We start from the raw sequence: 20,908 nt of genomic DNA, 5'->3' as shown, positions 1-20,908 counted from the left end.
AAGATTTGGGTGCCAAAGCAACTAGTAGAGAAGGTCAAGGGCCCTAAGCAAATGTGGGTCCCTAAATCTCAAGCTTAATCTCTTGTGTGTAGGTGAACTACAAGACCGGTGGATCACATTGGGTAATTGATAGTGGTTGCACTCAACATATGACCGGAGATCCCCAGATGTTCACCTCTCTTGATGAAGATGTTGACAACCAAGAGAAGATCACATTTGGTGACTACTCAAAAGGGAAAGTCAAGGGACTAGGAAAGGTTGCTATATCAAATGACAACTCCATCACCAATGTGCTCTATGTGCAATCTTTGAGTTTCAACTTGCTCTCGGTTGGACAACTTTGTGATCTTGGATTTGAATGCCTATTCAAGAAGAAGGAAGTAATTGTGACCAAGGAAGATGACAATGAAGTGATATTCAAAGGCTTCCGACACAACAACTTATATGTAGTTGATTTCTCATCAAATGAAGTTGATGTCAAGACTTGCTTATTCACCAAGACTTCACTTGGGTGGTTGTGGCATAGAAGGTTAGCACATGTTGGAATGGGCACACTCAAGAAGTTGATGAAGAAAGAATTGATAAGAGGCTTGAAGGATGTGACATTTGAGAAGGACAAGCTTTGTAGTGCATGTCAAGCGGGCAAACAAGTTGCAAACACTCATCCAACCAAAGCCTATCTCTCTACTTCAAGAGTGCTTGAGCTACTTCACATGGATTTGTTTGGACCAACCACATATGCTAGTCTTGGAGGCAACAAATATTGCTTGGTCATAGTTGATGATTACTCCCGGTACACTTGGACATTCTTCTTGCAAGACAAGGCCGAAGTTGCATCAATATTCAAGAAATTTGCAAAGAATGCCCAAAATCAATTTGATGTGAAGATCAAGAAAATTAGAAGTGACAATGGCAAAGAGTTTGACAACACCAACATTGAAGAGTATTGTGATGAAGTGGGAATCAAGAATGAGTTCTCCTCAACTTACACACCACAACAAAATGGGGTTGTAGAAAGAAAGAACCGGACATTGATCACCTTGGCAAGAACAATGCTAGATGAGTACAACACTTCGGAGAAGATGTGGGCCGAGGCAATCAACACCGCATGCTATGCTTCAAACCGGCTCTTTCCTCACAAGTTCCTAGAGAAGACACCTTATGAGTTGCTCAATGGGAAGAAGCCCGATGTCTCATTCTTTAGAGTGTTTGGATGGAAATGCTACATCTACAAGAAGCGCCAACACTTGGGAAAGTTCCAAAGAAGATGTGACATTGGCTACTTGGTTGGCTATTCATCAAAGTCCAAGGCATATAGGGTCTTTAACCATGCCACAAACATGGTTGAAGAAACATTTGATGTTGAATTTGATGAAACTAATGGCTCTGAAGGAGCAAGTGATAATCTTGATGATGTAGGTGGTGAACCATTGAGGGATGCCATGAAGAACATGCCGGTGGGAGACATCAAGCCTAAAGAAGATGATGATGATGTGCAAGTCATTGAGCCATCATCCATCTCACAAAGTCCACAAGATGAAGACAAGGATGTGAGAGATGCTCATGAAGACACCCAAGTCACTCATGAGCAAGAGGTGACACAAGCACAAGATGTTGATGCTCCCCAACCAACCCCTCAAGTGGCACCAAGAAGAACATCACATCTCCTCCAAGATCACTCTCAAGATCTCATCATCGGGAGTCCATCACGTGGTGTAACTACTCGCTCTAGACATGCTTTATTTATTGAGCATCACACTTTTGTGTCTCTTGAAGATGAACCAAAGACTATAGAGGAAGCTCTTCGTGATGTGGATTGGATCATGGCCATGCAAGAGGAGTTGAACAACTTCACTCGCAATCAAGTGTGGACACTTGAAGAGCGACCCAAAGATGCAAGAGTGATTGGAACAAAGTGGGTCTTCCGGAACAAGAAGGATGATCAAGGCAAAGTGGTGCACAACAAGGCAAGACTTGTGGCAAAAGGCTTTTCACAAGTGGAAGGTCTTGACTTCGGTGAAACCTTTGCACCGGTGGCAAGACTTGAAGCAATCCGTATCCTACTTGCATATGCATCTAGTCATGATATCAAGTTATTTCAAATGGATGTGAAAAGTGCCTTTTTAAATGGTTATATTAATGAGCTTGTCTATGTTGAGCAACCCCCCGGTTTTGAAGACCCTAGGTACCCCAAGCATGTCTACCGGTTGTCCAAGGCACTCTATGGTCTCAAGCAAGCTCCTAGAGCTTGGTATGAGAGGCTTAGGGACTTCCTCATTGAGAAGGGCTTCAAGATTGGGAAAGTTGACACAACACTCTTCACCAAGAAAATGAATGGGGAAATCTTCATTTGCCAAGTTTATGTTGATGATATTATTTTTGGCTCTACTAATGAAGATTTTTGCAAGGAATTTGGTGATTTGATGTCCAAGGAGTTTGAGATGTCCATGATCGGCGAGCTATCCTTCTTCCTAGGATTTCAAGTCAAGCAAATGAAGGAAGGGGTCTTTATCTCCCAAGAGAAGTATACTCAAGATCTTCTCAAGAGATTCAAGATGATGGATTGCAAGCCAATCAAGACTCCCATGGCATCAAATGGGCATCTCGACTTGGATGAGGGAGGTAACCCTATTGACAAGACTCTCTATCGTTCCATGATAGGAAGTCTACTCTACCTCACCGCATCTAGGCCCGATATAATGTTTAGTGTGTGCATGTGTGCTAGGTATCAAGCAATGCCTATGGAATCTCACTTGATTGCGGTCAAGAGAATTCTTAGGTATCTAAAATACACACCTTGCCTAGGCTTGTGGTATCCCAAAGGTGCAAGATTCCAACTTGTAGGCTATTCCGATTCGGATTATGCCGGGTGCCGGATTGATAGAAAAAGCACATCCGGAGGGTGCCATTTCCTAGGTAGATCACTTGTCTCTTGGATGTCAAAGAAACAAAATAGTGTTGCTTTGTCAGCGGCCGAGGCGGAATACATTGCCGCCGGTGCTTGTTGTGCACAAATACTCTACATGAAACAAACTTTGCTAGACTATGGAGTAGTACTAGACAAAGTACCTTTGTTGTGTGACAACGAAAGTGCTGTAAAACTTGCAAACAATCCGGTTCAACACACCCGCACAAAACATATTGATATCCGCCACCACTTTCTTAGGGATCATGTTGCTAAAGGTGATATATCCTTAGAGAATGTGGGAACGGAAAATCAATTGGCGGATATCTTCACAAAACCCCTAGATGAAGCTAGGTTTTGTAAGTTGAGAAATGAACTTAATGTGCTTGACATGTCCAACTTCACCAAAAGATAAAAGTTGTGTGTTGAATCTTGTAAATAATCTTTGTTTTGCACATCATGCATACTAAAACTAAAAATATAACTTGCATGTAGGGCTTGTCTAACATGGTTAAGATAACCCCCCTTGAGTGTGTGAAAAAGCTTAACCTTGGATCAAACTTGACAAGCATTAGTTTACTTTCAAGAATTGCACTACAACTCATTTCATATGCATTCTTGTTAGTTGATCTTTTCTTTTCGGTTATTCGTTGAGCATCCGCTGTGTTCGTCCATAGATAGGGGGAGCATTCCAAGCTCATTATGATTTAAACCCCTAGCTTTATGGCCATACGATGCTCCTTGGTGATTTTCTCGAACTATTTTCTTAAAAATCTACTAAGCCTATGGCTAAATAGTTGGTAAAATTTGAGGGTTTGAGAGATGTCACTCATACCAGTTCCATTTTGTGTTTACTTGAGTGTTTTTGAAGATGGAACTTGGTTGGGTCAAAGTCGGACGTGGTTCTTAGTTGAAAAAGTGCTCAGAGGAGCACCGGACGCTGCACCGGACGCTGCCTCTGAGCGTCCGGTGCGGTGTGTGTGCCAGATTGCAGGCACCGGACGCAGGAACAGTATCCCTGTTGCGTCCGGTGCGGTGCGCCCGGTGCTCACCAAGCGTCACCCGAAGCACCGGACGCTAAAGCCAGCGTCCGGTGCCAATCGTCCGGTGCGATGCCAAAATGCAAACCTCTCTGCGCATGAGTCCGGTAGTCACCGGACGCGTCCGGTGCAACATAAGGAGCATCCGGTGACCCCGCGGCGGGTGGATAAATCCCGCGTCCCGCGGTTTCGAGCGGGCGTTTCTCTCTCTTTTCGGCCGACATCAACCGAGCCGTCCGTGCCCTAGCGCCCTAGAATCGCCGCCGCCGTCCGTTCGCCGGATCCAGGCGCTCTTGGAAGTTCTCCCCGGCGCCCAGATCCGTCTCCGCGCGTCTTCTCCATTCCTCTCCTCGCGCAGATTCAAGTCTTCTCGCGAGTCTCAGGGTTTGGGTAAGATTCTTGTTCTTTGCCCAAGGTGCTCGAGTTTCATGGGCTAAAGCCTTTCGTCTTAGTTTTGATTTCAATCTCGATCGTCTTCCCGCTGCAGCACTTTGAGGAGGAAAGTTGCCTAATCCAAAGGTTTCCAATCAAGTTATCTCCTCCGGATCGAGTCACGTCCTGGATCGTAAGTCGTTCGTGCCTTGTATCTTATCTATTCTTGCGATCCATAGGCTTATCTCATCTCTAGTCAATATGATTGCTTATATATATCCTATCTTGTCGATTCCCTGCAGCGCGTTAATCTCCATTGTCAGTCTTTTGATTGTCGGACACTCTTTTTGCAATGGCTCGTACGAAGAATGTCAGTGGCCCGACAGCTGGCTCAGGAGGTTCCCCAGGAGGTGATGGTGGAGGTGATCCTCCCCATCGCTTCTCAGCGGCAGAAAAAGGCAAAGGAAAGAAGCTGGCCACCAAGAAGCGGAAGGCCAGTGACAGAGATGCAGAGGTCGCAGAGGCAGTTGCAGCAGCAGCCGAGGCAGCCGAGAGGGGTGGTCGCTCTGCTGCTTTGAGGATTGGGGATGATCTTACGCCACGTCAGAGGCGTGCAGTGCAGAGGCAGAGGGCGAGTTTGACTTCGCCTCAGACAGTTCAGACGACGACTATCAGCCGCCAGTGATAGATCTCCCTCCCAGAGCACATGACCACGAGGCAGGCGGTTCTTCGAGTGCTTCAGACCCCGCCCTGCTTGCTATCCTAGAGGGGATGAGGGCAGATCAGCGCCGTGCAGCTGAGGAGCAGGCGAGGCGCGACAGGGATCAGGCTGCCATCAATGCAGCCATGCAGGCCAGGCAGGATGAGCTCCAGCGTCAGCTTCTCACCTTTCAGGAGCAGCAGCTTGCTTTCCAGGCCCAGCAGACCGCGATGATGGCCGCTCTCATGGCCGCCTCCGGGATTCAGCTACCGCAGATTCAGTTCCCAGGCACGTCGTCAGTCAGGCCTCCTACTCCTGCGCCTCAGACTCAGAGCCCGTCTCAGCAGCCGCTCCAGCTACCAGCTCAGAGTCAGCCGTTCTCGACGCCCCAGCACCAGGTTTCTCAGGGTGCCATCTCTTCAGGCTTTGAGCAGGTACCGCAGTTTACCCCTCTCCGCTCAGGCTTCACACCTCAGTCAGCTTCAGCGTCACAGCTTGTGTGGGACTCGCAGACAGATCCGCACCTCAGCTTCACCTACAGTGCTCTGACTGGTGACCCTACGCCTCCTCCTCTGCAGGCTCCTGCAGTCTTTACAGCGCCAGTTACCACCACAGAGCTTCTGTCGTTGTCCGTAGCGTCGTCCGAGCAGCTTGCACCATCTACTACCGTACCAGAGACGACACCTACAGCGACCGAGTCCGTGCCAGCTTCGTCAGCAGGACTTGAGCAGCCAGCACAGCCTGTGACAGCGCCAGAGTAGACCCGGACCGCTTCTCCAGCACCTGCAGCTTCAGAGGGTCATTCCAGCTCCTCCGCCTCGACGGCCGATTCTTCAGATGACGCAGCTCGCTTCGTTGCCGCGCCGAGGGACTCTTCTGCTCCGCCTCCTCCGCCGACTTCTTAGGTTTTTGGCGCTTGATGCCAAAGGGGGAGAGAGTGCGTTTGAGAGAGTTAGGGAGAGATAGAGTTAGGGGGAGCTAGAGAGGGAGTTTATTCTTTTGAGAGAGGGAGTTTATTGTTTTGAGATACCTTTTTGTGTGCTACTTCATCATGCATCATGTTTATCTTTATGCATTGCACTTGTGTGAGATACTCTGGTTATGAGACATGATTTGTGTTTAAGGTGATATCTTAATGTCTTGTGTTTTGGCTCATATTATCTTTGCTTCCGCGTTTCGACTCCAATATTCCTATGAGCCTTATATCTATATCCTGTCCTATACCACTCACATATTTGGATGCAGGGTATTGGACTTGGTCGATATAAGCATTACTAATCTCGTTGGTCTTATTGTAACATGCTTATTGAAACCAAGTCACTTTGAAAACCTCAACTCTTCTCTTACTCGAGGTTGTCATCAATCACCAAAAAGGGGGAGATTGAAAGAGCATCTAGGCCCCTAGTGATTTCGATGATTAATGACATTATTGATTACTATGACTAACGTGTGTTTTGCAGAGGCAAAGTCATAGGTAAGGTCATGGTATATAGGTACTCGATGGACAGGGACGTACATGCCTACTTAATAGTGGAAATCGTTTCGGTTTTCAAAGGAGGGATGGACATCGTCAAGACTAGACTAGGTCTAAGTGCCATATGGTGAAGAAGGGCACTTAGAGTAGTTTAGGACTTTGTTCTCCTTTGACCGTACTATTAAGAGGGGCTTTGATCTAGTAGCTTGACTTAGGCAAGGCTTTAGGTTTAGGTGTGGTGCACACTTGGTAAACCTAGCACTAGGTAGCTCAGAGATAGTCCTTAGATCGAGAGGAGCAAACTTCGTGTTGAAGCGATCGCGTTTCGACGAAGTTTGGGTGCCCAAAGGGGCACCGGACGCTGCACCGGACGCTCTGTGAGTGCGTCTGGTGAGGTCCTTAGCCGTTAGAAAAGTGCCGTGCTTAGGGTTAGGCACCGGACGCTAGCACCGGACGCACCGGGTAGCGTCCGGTCCCTTTCCCAGGGAGCTTGCAACGTTCCCCTGAGCACCGGACGCACCGGGTAGCGTCCGGTCCCATGCGCAGGGAGCATGTAAAGTTTCCCCGAGCACCGGACGGTGCTCCGGACGCTGAGAGTTTAGCGTCCGGTGACCTGTCAGAGAAAGAGCAGGTAGCCGTTATGTCACATCGGACGCTCAGTGCAGTGCGTCCGGTACAACATAATGTGCGTCCGGTGACCCCGTTTTCAGTGGAAAACGGTTGGCCGACCTTTGGACTTGGTGGATAGTATTTATACTCCTCCACCTCGTCCATGAGAGCTCTCTTGCCCATTTGAACATCAGAGAATCTTGTTGTGGAGCAAGAGAGTTGCAAGAGCTTAGAGAGGATTGAGTTTTTGAGTGAATTCTTGAGAGAATCCTCCTCTAGTGAGTTCCAAGAGTCAAGTGTGCATCCACCACTCTCTAGTGCCTTGTTTGGGTCACGTGAGAGTTCTTTGCTTGTTACTCTTGGTGATCGCCATCACCTAGACGGTTCGGTGGTGTTTGGAGGCACGAAGATCACCCGTAGTTCTTGTGGGTGGCTCGTGTCAAGCTTGTGAGCGGTTTTGGGCGATTCACCGCGACGGAGTGTCGAAGAATCAGCCCGTAGAGAGCACTTGGTCCTTGCGCGGACCAAGGGGGAGCAAGACCCTTGCGCGGGTGCTCCAACGAGGACTAGTGGAGAGTGGCGACTCTCCGATACCTCGGCAAAACATCGCCGAGCATTTTCTTCCACTACTCCTTTACTTTCTAGCATTTACTTTGTGCTTTTACATTCTTAGAATTGCCATGCTAGAATAGGATTGGAACTAGGTTGCAAAACTTTTATCCGGTAGCTCTCCAAGTCACACTAGGCACAAGGGGTTGAATTGGAGCTTATAGGGTGCTTAAATTTTTAGAGAAGCCCAATTCACCCCCCCTCTTGGGCATCTTGATCCTTTCACACGTCATCAAGGAGTTCCATCGGGTGCATCCAAATTGATTTCCAAGCAAATGGTATGTTCCATGCAAATCATGCACCTATCTTGCATCAAGACTAGCACTATCTCTAAACAGACCGAACAGAGCCTCCACTTGAGCCTCTTCACCTAGGAGTACCAACAGGTGCTTCCAAAATGGTTTCTTAGACTTTGGTGCATTAGGCGCAAACCGTGCACATATCTTGCACTGAAACTAATACTATCTCTAAGCACACCAATGCGAGATTCCATATGACACACGTCATCAAGGAGTTCTATTGGGTGTGTCCAAATTAATTTCTAAGCACATGGTACGTTCCATGCAGACCGTGCATCTATCTTGCATCAAGATTAGCACTATCTCCAAATAGACCAAATCGAGCTTTCACTTGAGCCTCTTACCTACGAGTACCATCGGGTGCGTCCAAAATGGTTTCTTAGCCTATGCTGCATTATGTGCAAACCTTGCACCTATCTTGCACCAAAACTAACATTGTCTCCAAACAGACCAAAGCAAGATTTTATATGACACACGTCATCTAGGAGTTCCATCATGTGCGTCCAGATTGATTTCCAAGTATTTGGTATGTTCCATGCAAACCGTGCACCTATCCTGCATCAAGATTAACACTATCTCCAAACAGGCCAAACTGAGCATCCACTTGAGCCACTTAACCTAGGAGTACCAACAAGTGCGTCCAAAATTGTTTCTTAGACTATGGTGCATTAGGTGCAAACTGTGCACCTATCTTGCACCGAAACTAACAACGTCTCCAAGTGGACCGAAGCGAGATTCCATATGACACACATTGTCAAGGAGTTCCATCAGGTGCATCCAAATTGATTTCCAAGCATATGGTATGTTCCATGCAAACCATGCACCTGCCTTGCATAAGGATTAGCACTATCTCCAAACTGACCGAACCAAGCTTCCACTTGAGCCTCTTCACCCAAGAGTACCAAATAGTGCATCCAAAATGGTTTCTTAGACTATGGTGCATTACGCACAAACTATGCACCTATCTTGCACTGAAACTAACATTGTCTCCAAACAGACTGAAGCGAGATTCCATATGACACACGTCATCTTGCATTGGGTTCCATTGGGTGCGTCCAAATTGATTTCTTAACATATGGTACGTTGCATGCAAACTGTGCAACTATCTTGCATCAAGATTAGCACTATATCCGAACAGACCAAATCGTGCCTCCACTTGAGCCCCTTCACCTAGGAGTTCTATCGGGTGTGCCCAAATTAATTTCTAAGCACATGGTACGTTCCAAGCAGACCGTGCATCTATCTTGCATCAAGATTAGCACTATCTACAAATAGTCCAAATCGAGCTTTCACTTGAGCCTTTTACCTAGGAGTACCATCGGGTGCATCCAAAATGGTTTCTTAGCCTATGCTGCATTATGTGCAAACCTTGCACCTATCTTGCACCAAAACTAACATTGTCTCCAAACAGACCAAAGCAAGATTTTATATGGCACACGTCCTCTAGGAGTTCCATCATGTGCGTCCAGATTGATTTCCAAGCATTTGGTATGTTCCATGCAAACCGTGCACCTATCTTGCATCAAGATTAGCACTATCTCCAAACAGACCAAACCTAGCATCCACTTGAGCCCCTTCACCTAGGAGTACCAACAAATGCGTCCAATATTATTTCTTAGCCTATGCTGCATTATGTGCAAACCTTGCACCTATCTTGCACCAAAACTAACATTGTCTCCAAACAGACCAAAGCAAGATTTTATATGGCACACGTCATCTAGGAGTTCCATCATGTGCGTCCAGATTGATTTCCAAGCATTTGGTATGTTCCATGCAAACCGTGCACCTATCTTGCATCAAGATTAGCACTATCTCCAAACAGACCAAACCTAGCATCCACTTGAGCCCCTTCACCTAGGAGTACCAACAAATGCGTCCAATATTATTTCTTAGCCTATGCTGCATTATGTGCAAACCTTGCACCTATCTTGCACCAAAACTAACATTGTCTCCAAACAGACCAAAGCAAGATTTTATATGACACACGTCATCTAGGAGTTCCATCATGTGCGTCCAGATTGATTTCCAAGCATTTGGTATGTTCCATGCAAACCGTGCACCTATCTTGCATCAAGATTAACACTATCTCCAAACAGACCAAACCAAGCATCCATTTGAGCCCTTCACCTAGAAGTATAAACAAGTGCATCCAAAATGGTTTCTTAGACTATGGTGCATTAGGTGCAAACTATGCACCTATCTTGCACTGAAACTAACATTGTCTCCAAATGGACCGAAGCGAGATTCCATATGACACACATCATCTTGCATTGGGTTCCATTGGGTGCGTCCAAATTGATTTCTTAACATATGGTATGTTGCATGCAAACTGTGCAACTATCTTGCATCAAGATTAGCACTATATCCGAACTGACCAAATCGTGCCTCCACTTGAGCCTCTTCAACTACGAGTACCATCGGGTGCGTCTAAAATGGTTTCTTAGCCTATGGTGCATTAGGCGTAAACCGTGCACATATCTTTTACCAAAACTAACACTGTCTCTAAACGAACAAAAGCAAGATTCCATTGACACAAATCATCAAGGAGTTATATCAGGTGCGTCCTAATTGATTTCTAAGCATATCGTATGTTCCATGCAAACCATGCATCTATCTTGCATCAAGATTAGCACTATCTCCAAACAGACCAAACCTAGCATCCACTTGAGCCCCTTCACCTAGGAGTACCAACAAATGCGTCCAAAATGGTTTCTTAGACTATGGTGCATTAGGTGCAAACTGTGCAACTATCTTGCACCGAAACTAACAATGTCTCCAAATGGACCGAAGCGAGATTCCAAATGACACATGTCATCAAGGAGTTCCATCGGGTGCATCCAAATTGATTTCTATGTTCCATGCAAATCATGCACCTATCTTGCATCAAGACTAGCACTATCTCTAAACAGACCGAACCGAGCCTCCACTTGAGCCTCTTCACCTAGGAGTACCAACAGGTGCTTCCAAAATAGTTTCTTAGACTTTGGAGCATTAGGCGCAAACCGTGCACATATCTGGCACTGAAACTAATACTATCTCTAAGCACACCAACGCGAGATTCGATATGACACACGTCATCAAGGAGTTCTATCGGGTGTGTTCAAATTAATTTCTAAGCACATGGTACGTTCCATGCAGACCGTGCATCTATCTTGCATCAAGATTAGCACTATCTCCAAATAGACCAAATCGAGCTTTCACTTGAGCCTTTTACCTAGGAGTACCATCGGGTGCGTCCAAAATGGTTTCTTAGCCTATGCTACATTATGTGCAAACCTTGCACCTATCTTGCACCAAAACTAACACTGTCTCCAAACAGACCAAAGCAAGATTTTATATGACACACGTCATCTAGGAGTTCCATCATCTGCGTCTAGATTTATTTCCAAGCATTTGGTATGTTCCATGCAAACCGTGCACCTATCTTGCATCAAGATTAACACTATCTCCAAACAGGCCAAACTGAGCATCCACTGAGCCACCTCACCTAGGAGTACCAACAAGTGCGTACAAAATGGTTTCTTAGACTATGGTGCATTAGGTGCAAACTGTGCACCTATCTTGCACCGAAACTAACAACGTCTCCAAGTGGACCGAAGCGAGATTCCATATGACACACGTCGTCAAGGAGTTCCATCAGGTGCATCCAAATTGATTTCCAAGCATATGGTATGTTCCATGCAAACCATGTACCTGCCTTGCATAAGGATTAGCACTATCTCCAAACTGACCGAACCAAGCTTCCACTTGAGCCTCTTCACCCAAGAGTACCAAATAGTGCATCCAAAATGGTTTCTTAGACTATGGTGCATTACGCACAAACTATGCACCTATCTTGCACTAAAACTAACATTGTCTCCAAACGGACCGAAGCGAGATTCCATATGACACACGTCATCTTGCATTAGGTTCCATTGGGTGCGTCCAAATTGATTTCTTAACATATGGTACGTTGCATGCAAACTGTGCAACTATCTTGCATCAAGATTAGCACTATATCCGAACAGACCAAATCGTGCCTCCACTTGAGCCTCTTCAACTACGAGTACCATCGGGTGCGTCTAAAATGGTTTCTTAGCCTATGGTGCATTAGGCGTAAACCGTGCACATATCTTTTACCAAAACGAACACTGTCTCTAAATGAACAAAAGCAAGATTCCATATGACACAAATCATCAAGGAGTTATATCAGGTGCGTCCTAATTGATTTCTAAGCATATCATATGTTCCATGCAAACCATGCATCTATCTTGCATCAAGATTAGCACTATCTCCAAACAGACCAAACCTAGCATCCACTTGAGCCCCTTCACCTAGGAGTACCAACAAATGCGTCCAATATGGTTTCTTAGACTATGGTGCATTAGGTGCAAACTGTGCAACTATCTTGCACCGAAACTAACAATGTCTCCAAATGGACCGAAGCGAGATTCCAAATGACACATGTCATCAAGGAGTTCCATCGGGTGCATCCAAATTGATTTCCAAGCATATGGTATGTTCCATGCAAATCATGCACCTATCTTGCATCAAGACTAGCACTATCTCTAAACATACCGAACCGAGCCTCCACTTGAGCCTCTTCACCCAAGAGTACCAAATAGTGCATCCAAAATGGTTTCTTGGACTTTGGTGCATTAGGTGCAAACCGTGCACATATCATGCGATGAAACTAATAATATATCTAAGCACACCAAAGCGAGATTCCATATGACACACGTCATCAAGGAGTTCTATCGGGTGTGTCCAAATTAATTTCTAAGCACATGGTATGTTCCATGCAGACCGTGCATCTATATTGCATCAAGATTAGCACTATCTCCAAATAGACCAAATCGAGCTTTCACTTGAGCCTTTTACCTAGGAGTACCATCGGGTGCGTCCAAATTGGTTTCTTAGCCTATGCTGCATTATGTGCAAACCTTGCACCTATCTTGCACCAAAACTAACATTGTCTCCAAACAGACCAAAGCAAGATTTTATATGACACACGTCATCTAGGAGTTCCATCATGTGCGTCCAGATTGATTTCCAAGCATTTGGTATGTTCCATGCAAACCGTGCACCTATCTTGCATCAAGATTAACACTATCTCCAAACAGACCAAACTGAGCATCCACTTGAGCCACTTCACCTAGGAGTACCAACAAGTACGTCCAAAATGGTTTCTTAGACTATGGTGCATTAGGTGCAAACTATGCACCTATCTTGCACTGAAACTAACATTGTCTCCAAACGGACCGAAGCGAGATTCCATATGACACACGTCGTCAAGGAGTTCCATCGGGTGCATCCAAATTGATTTCCAAGCATATGGTATGTTCCATGCAAACCATGCACCTACCTTGCATAAGGATTAGCACTATCTCCAAACTGACTGAACCAAGCTTCCACTTGAGCCTCTTCACCCAAGAGTACCAAATAGTGCATCCAAAATGGTTTCTTAGACTATGGTGCGTTACGCACAAACTATGCACCTATCTTGCACTGAAACTAACATTGTCTCCAAACGGACCGACGCGAGATTCCATATGACACACGTCATCTTGCATTGGGTTCCATTGGGTGCGTCCAAACTGATTTCTTAACATATGGTACGTTGCATGCAAACTGTGCAACTATCTTGCATCAAGATTAGCACTATATCTGAACACACCAAATCGTGCCTCCACTTGAGCCTCTTCTACTACAAGTACCATCGGGTGCGTCTCAAATGGTTTCTTAGCCCATGGTGCGTTAGGAGTAAACCGTGCACATATCTTCTACCAAAACTAACACTGTCTCTAAACAAACCAAAGCAAGATGACATATGACACAAATCATCAAGGAGTTATATCAGGTGCGTCGTAATTGATTTCTAAGCATATCGCATGTTCCATGCAGACCATGCATCTATCTTGCATCAAGATTAGCACTATCTCCAAACAGACCAAACCTAGCATCCACTTGAGCCCCTTCACCTAGGAGTTCCAACAAATGCGTCCAATATGGTTTCTTAGACTATGGTGCATTAGGTGCAAACTGTGCACCTATCTTGAACCGAAACTAACAATGTCTCCAAATGGACCGAAGCGAGATTCCAAATGACACACGTCATCAAGGAGTTCCATCGGGTGCATCCAAATTGATATCCAAGCATATGGTATGTTCCATGCAAATCATGCACCTATCTTGCATCAAGACTAGCACTATCTCTAAACAGACCGAACCGAGCCTCCACTTGAGCCTCTTCACCTAGGAGTACCAACAGGTGCTTCCAAAATGGTTTCTTAGACTTTGGTGCATTAGGTGCAAACTGTGTACATATCTTGCACCGAAACTAACAATATCTCCAAATGGACCAAAGCAAGATTCTATATGACACACGTCGTCAAGGAGATCCATCGGGTGCATCCAAATTGATTTCCAAGCATATAGTATGTTCCATGCAAACCATGCACCTACCTTGCATAAGGATTAGAACTATCTCCAAACTGACCGAACCAAGCTTCCACTTGAGCCTCTTCACCCAAGAGTACACAATAGTGCGGCCAAAATGGTTTCTTAGACAATAGTGCATTAGGCGCAAACTGTGCACCTATCTTGCACTAAAATTTACAATGTCTACAAACGGACCGAAGCAAGATTCCATATGACACACGTCATCTAGGAGTTCCATTGGGTGCGTCCAAATTGATTTCTATGCATATGGTATGTTCCTTGCAAATCATGCACCTATCTTACATCAAGATTAGCACTATCTCCAAACAGATCAAACTGAGCTTCCACTTGTGCCTCTTCAATGAAGTACCAACAATGGTGCATTAGGCGCAAACCATGCACATATATTGCACCGAAACTAACACTATTTCTAAACAGACCAAAGTGAGATTCCATATGACACAAGGCATCAAGGAGTTCCATCGCGTGCATTCAAATTGATTTCCATGCACATTGTATTTTCCATGCAAACCATGCACCTAACTTGCATCAAGATTAGCACTATCTCCAAACAGACCAAACCGAGCATCCACTTGAGCCCCTTCACCTAGGAGTACAAACAAGTGCGTCCAAAATGGTTTCTTAGACTATGGTGCATTAGGTGCAAACTGTGCACCTATCTTGCACCAAAACTAACAATGTCTCCAAATGGACCGAAGCGAGATTCCATATGACACACGTCGTCAAGGAGTTCCATCAGGTGCATCCAAATTGATTTCCAAGCATAAGGTTTGTTCTGTGCAAACCATGCACCTGCCTTGCATAAGGATCAGCACTATCTCCAAACTAACCGAACCAAGCTTCCACTTGAGCCTCTTCACCCAAGAATACCAAATAGTGCATAAAAAATGGTTTCTTAGACTATGGTGCATTAGGCACAAACTATGCACCTATCTTGCACCGAAACTAACACTCTCTCCAAACAGACCGAAGCGAGATTCCATATGACACACGTTATCTAGGGGTTCCATTGGGTGTGTCCAAATTGATTTCTTAACATATGGTACGTTCCATGCAAACTGTACAACTATCTTGCATCAAGATTAGAACTATATTCGAACAGACCAAATCGAGCCTCCACTTGAGCCACTTCAACTATGAGTACCATTGGGTGCGTCTAAAATGGTTTCTTAGCCTATGGTGCATTAGGCGTAAACCGTGCACATATCTTCTACCAAAACTAACACTGTCTCTAAACAAAACGAAGCTAGATACCATATGACACACATCATCAAGGAGGTATATCAGGTGCGTCCTAATTGATTTCTAAGCATATCGTATGTTCCATGCTAACCATGCATCTATCTTGCATCAAGATTAGCACTATCTCCAAACAGACCGAACCGAGCATCCGCTTGAGCCCCTTCACCTAGGAGTACCAACAAGTGCGTCCAAAATGGTTTCTTAGACTATGGTGCATTAGGTGGAAACCGTGCACCTATCTTGCACCGAAACTAATACTATCTCTAAACGGACCGAAGTGAGATTCCATATCACACATGTCATCTAGGAGTTCCATCTGGTGCGTCCAAATTGATTTCTGAGCATATGGTATGTTCCATGCAAATCGTGCACCTATCTTGCATCAAGATTAGCACTATCTCTAAACAGACCGAACCGAGCCTCCACTTGAGCCTCTTCACCTAGGAGTACTAACAAGTGCTTCCAAAATGGTTTCTTAGACTTTGGTGCATTAGGCGCAAACCATGCACATATCTTGCACCGAAACTAATACTGTCTCTGAGCACACCAAAGCGAGATTCCATATGACACATGTCATCTAGGAGTTCCATCTGGTGCGTCCAAATTAATTCCTAAGCATATGGTACGTTCAATGCAGACCATGCATCTATCTTGCATCAACATTAGCACTATCTCCAAATAGACCAAACCGAGCTTTCACTTGAGCCTTTTACCTTGGAGTACCATCAGGTGCGTCCATAATGGTTTCTTAGCCTATGCTGCATTATGTGCAAACCTTGCACCTATCCTGCACCGAAACTAACACTGTCTCCAAACAGACCGAAGCAAGATTTCGTATGACACATGTCATCTAGGAGTTCCATCATGTGGTTCTAGATTGTTTTCCAAGCATTTGATATGTTCCATGCAAACCGTGCACCTATCTTGCATCAAGATTAGCACTATCTCCAAACATACCGAACCGAGCAACCCCTTGAGCCCCTTCACCTAGGAGTACCAACAAGTGCGTCCAAAATGGTTTCTTAGACTACAGTGCATTAGGTGCAAACTATGCACCTATTTGGCACCAAAACTAACAATGTCTCCAAATGGACCGAAGCGAGATTCCATATGACACACGTCGTCAGGGAGTTCCATCGGGTGCATCAAAATTGATTTCGAAGCATACGGTATGTTCCATGCAAACCATGCACCTACCTTGCATAAGGATTAGCACTATCTCCAAACTGACAAAACCAAGCTTCCACTTGAGCCTCTTACCCAGGAGTACCAAATAGTGCGTCCAAAATGGTTTCTTAGTCTATGGTGCATTAGGCGCCACCTGTGCACCAATCTTGCACTAAAACTTACAATGTCTACAAACAAACCGAAGCAAGATTCCATATGACACACGTCATCTAGGAGATCCATTGGGTGCGTTCAAATTGATTTCTAAGCATATGTTATGTTCCATACAAATCATGCACCTATCTTGCATCAAGATTTGCACTATCTCCAAACAAATCAAACCGAGCTTCCCTGAGCCTCTTCACCGAAGTACCAACACGTTCTTTCAAAATGGTTTCTTAGACTATGGTGTATTAGGCACAAACCATGCACATACCTTGCACCGAAACTAACATTGTTTCTAAATAGACCAAAGAGACATTCCATATGACACATGTCATCAAGGAGTTCCATCGGGTGCATCCAAATTGATTTCCAAGTGTCGTGGATATCAGTAAGGGGTACCCCAACTGATGTGCATAACGAGAGTGCCCGTACGCAAGTCGAGGCCTCCGACTCGACGCTTTACCTAGTCACGCGTACGGTCCTCGACGGTCATAGTCTCGAACACGGAAAGAGCGTCCTGCGAATCGATCAGGGCTCGAGCACCAGCTACCGTCGAACACAGAAACAGGCTCGAGCGAATCAGAAGGCGTCGAGCGTAAGGACGCCGTCTGCCACCCGACGCGGGCACGGGAACCAGGGCATTTAATGCGCCTGTCGCGTTCTCACCTAATTCGCCAGTCACGGGAAGCGTGATAGGGAACAGGCATCCGTCTCGTCATTCTTTTTGCAGCCTTCCCCACCAAATAAGCTAGAGCGCGGCAGGTTGCAGGGAATGGGTCGAGATATCTAATCAAAACGCCCCTTGAGACGCCCAAGGTCAGCGCTCTAGCTAACCAGGCGTTATACGACACCTGACCCTCGAGTAGACATGTTTCCTTCCCAAGGAAGGGTCGAGCGTCGAGTGACAGCGCCTCAACCACTCTTACGCAGATGCTGCCGCGACGTACAAGCATGCAATAGATAAACAGGCCCAGGACGGCGCGCAGAGCGAGATACCGGGGCACGTGTAATCATCATCAAGCTACCAGGACAAGACGGCTCGAAACCACGCCGATACGGAGGCCTCGAGTAGGTCAGCGCGCCATACCTCTATCGACCCCTGCTGTGGCGCCTATACATGTACCCTAGGTCTCTCCTTGGAACTATAAAAGGGGAGGCCCGGGAGCGGATACAAAAAACACGAGACAACATCACCGAACACACAAGCCATATGCAGTAGAGCGATTTCACTCATACTCCATCCATACCACGCTTGTATTCACCCCTATACAAGCACTTAGGTGCAAAATAATACAAACTCTCCCCCCGCTGGACGTAGGCCCTTCTCTTGCCCGAACCAGGATAAATCTTTGTATCTTTTTGCATCACCATGTGGAAAAGGGAGCACGCATACAAATTTACTGGTTGGTGTGACCCCCCGGGGGAAAACACCGACAGTTGGCGTGCCAGGTAGGGGTCCTGCGTGTTTTTCACCGATTTCCCATTCCTTTCCAGATGGCCACTCTCGTTTCGCCGATTCCGTGCTCCACGGTGAATTGGTTTGGGAGTCTCGAGTTCATGTCTACTGGCTTCGGCTATGACATGATCTTGCTCTCGATCAAAGGACCGGGAGGAGTCTGTGTTGCGCCAACACGGTTGAGGGCCCCGAGACGTCCTCGCCACCACGCCTCCCCGCCCAAGAAGAGGCGTGGACAACACCACCGTCGCCCTTCTGCCTCGTCGCGACTGACAGTTTGTGCCAGGCAGGAGGTGGCACAGGAGCCGACAGCCCCGCGCGTCGAAACCGTGGGTATGACGGCCCAACGCCACGAGGATCGCACGACGACAGGAGATGACGCGCCCCGCGCGCTCTCCCCCACCGCCACGCTGCTTCCACACAGGTTGTTCGCCACAAGAAGAGCGCTGTCGTTCGGGCTAGACAACGCCGCGACATCGCTCGCCAGGACGATATGTCCAAATGCCCAGACGTACGTGGAGAGACCAATGGTCCTCCAACGCGACAATGGAGCACGACCACAGACGACCGAGCTGCCAGACTTCTCGCAGGTACGAGGCCTCCGCCGCCTAGGCCCTAGGCGGTACACGATTACCTCCCTCAGGCAGCGGCTGCTGGAGGAAGGACGTGGATGCTTCTACGCCGCCGAGCCGGACTCCGGCTCTGAGTCCGACAGCTACGACCCTACTAGGGAGTGCTTCCATATCGATGGGGCGATAGAAACTACCGACGAGATGCAAGACGCCGTTGCTGGTGGTCGAGCCCCTGCAACGAGGGAAGACCCCAGGACGCCTGGGAACGACAGACAGGTCGACCCGCCTCCACAGGAGGACAGAGCCGCGCAAATTGCGCAGCTACGAGAGCTCAAGGCAAAGCTTGACGAGGATCGCGAGCGTCTTGTTCTACTTGAGCAGATCCTCGAGCAAGACCTACCTTACCCACCTGGCGGAAGTGTCCGCGCACGGGCTCGAGAGGTACATAGGCAGATCGTCGGAGACGAAGAGCCCGAGCAGCCCGTCAGCCGTTTCCCTCGAGTAGGCCAGAACGTCATGGCGGTGACAATGCTGCTGCGTCATATGCCCGAGCCCTTGAACTCCCAAGCACGGCGCATCAGAGATGAGGTGCAGACTCTGCTCCAGGTGGCGGCAGTTCAGCAAGCAGAAAGCTCGGCCTCCCGACGTCGAGGGGCAGCTACAGAAAAGCGTGACGAGAAAGCCCAGAATGAAAAAGTGGTGTCAGTCCATCAGCAGCCACCCCCTCAAGGGAAAAAGACCATGCTGTTCCTCCCCGTCGACGACCAACGACGACACGACGCACGACGCGACATCGAGGAAAATCGTCGCCGTCGTTACGGGGACGCAGAAGAGCGCGGTTACAGCGCCCACCGCGGCGGGAGATACGACAGCGACGAGGACCAAATGGCCCCTGAGCCACCGGGCCCTCGGGTGTTCAGCAGGGCAATCCGCAGCACACCGCTGCCCAGCCCGTTCCGACCCCCGACTAGCATTGCAAAATACAACGGCGAAACCAAGCCAGAGCTATGGCTGGCCGATTTCAGGCTAGCCTGTCAGCTGGGTGGCGCTCGAGGGGACGATCGAGCCATCATCCGACAGCTGCCGCTCTTCCTCTCCGACACCGCCCGCAGATGGCTCGAGGAGCTCCCGGCCAACCAGATCTACGATTGGGTCGAGATGGTCAGGGTGTTCGAGGGTAAATTCAAAGGGACCTACATACAGCCTGGCAACTCATGGGACCTCAGCAAATGCAAGCAGAAGTCAGGAGAAACACTCCGAGAGTACGCTCGACGCTTCTCGAAGTAGCGCACCAAGCTGCCACACATCCCCGACAACGACGTCATCCTGGCCTTTGTCTCAGGCACTACCAGTCGAGATTTGGTGCGGGAGTTAGGCAGAAATCGTCCTCAGACCGTCGACAAGCTAATGGACGTAGTGGCGAACTACGTTGCAGGGGAAGAAGCTGTCGGCGCCTTCTTCAGCTACGAGGGAAAGAAAGGCAAGCCGTCAGCCGATGATGGCGAGGGCCCTAGTCGAGGACCCAAGAAGAACAAAAAGAAGAAGAAAACATGGCCGTTCCAGCAGGAGGACCTCGACGACGATCTCGTCGCTGCCATGGAGCGCAAAATGCCTCAAGGCCCCCTAGAGGGGGCCATCTTCGACAAAATGCTAAAGGAGCCCTGCCCTTACCATAAGGGAGGGGCAAACCACAAGCTCGAGGACTGCCGTATGCTGAAAAAGCATTTCGACGGTCTGGGGTTCAAGAAGGATGCGCGTGACGACTTGAAGAAAGAAAAGAGCGGCGACAAGGGGGACTGCAAAGACGACGACGGTTTCCCAGCTGTCCACGACTGCTACATGATCTACGGCGGGCCC

At 47.4% G+C, this 20,908-nt stretch overlaps 1 protein-coding gene across 1 annotated transcript in view; it reads left to right on the top strand.

The window, feature by feature from the left end:
- The window catches only part of LOC110432673, a 55,670-nt gene extending 36,579 nt beyond the window's left edge, over positions 1-19,091 (top strand). Inside the window, exon 7 of the mRNA XM_021453454.1 lies at positions 19,070-19,091. Coding sequence (XP_021309129.1) covers positions 19,070-19,091 — 22 coding nt within the window. The remainder of the gene's footprint in view (positions 1-19,069) is intronic.

Source organism: Sorghum bicolor, chromosome 2, assembly GCF_000003195.3.
Source record: "Sorghum bicolor cultivar BTx623 chromosome 2, Sorghum_bicolor_NCBIv3, whole genome shotgun sequence".
NCBI classification, from domain to species: domain Eukaryota; kingdom Viridiplantae; phylum Streptophyta; class Magnoliopsida; order Poales; family Poaceae; genus Sorghum; species Sorghum bicolor.
This window is presented reverse-complemented; position numbering and strand designations above follow the sequence as displayed.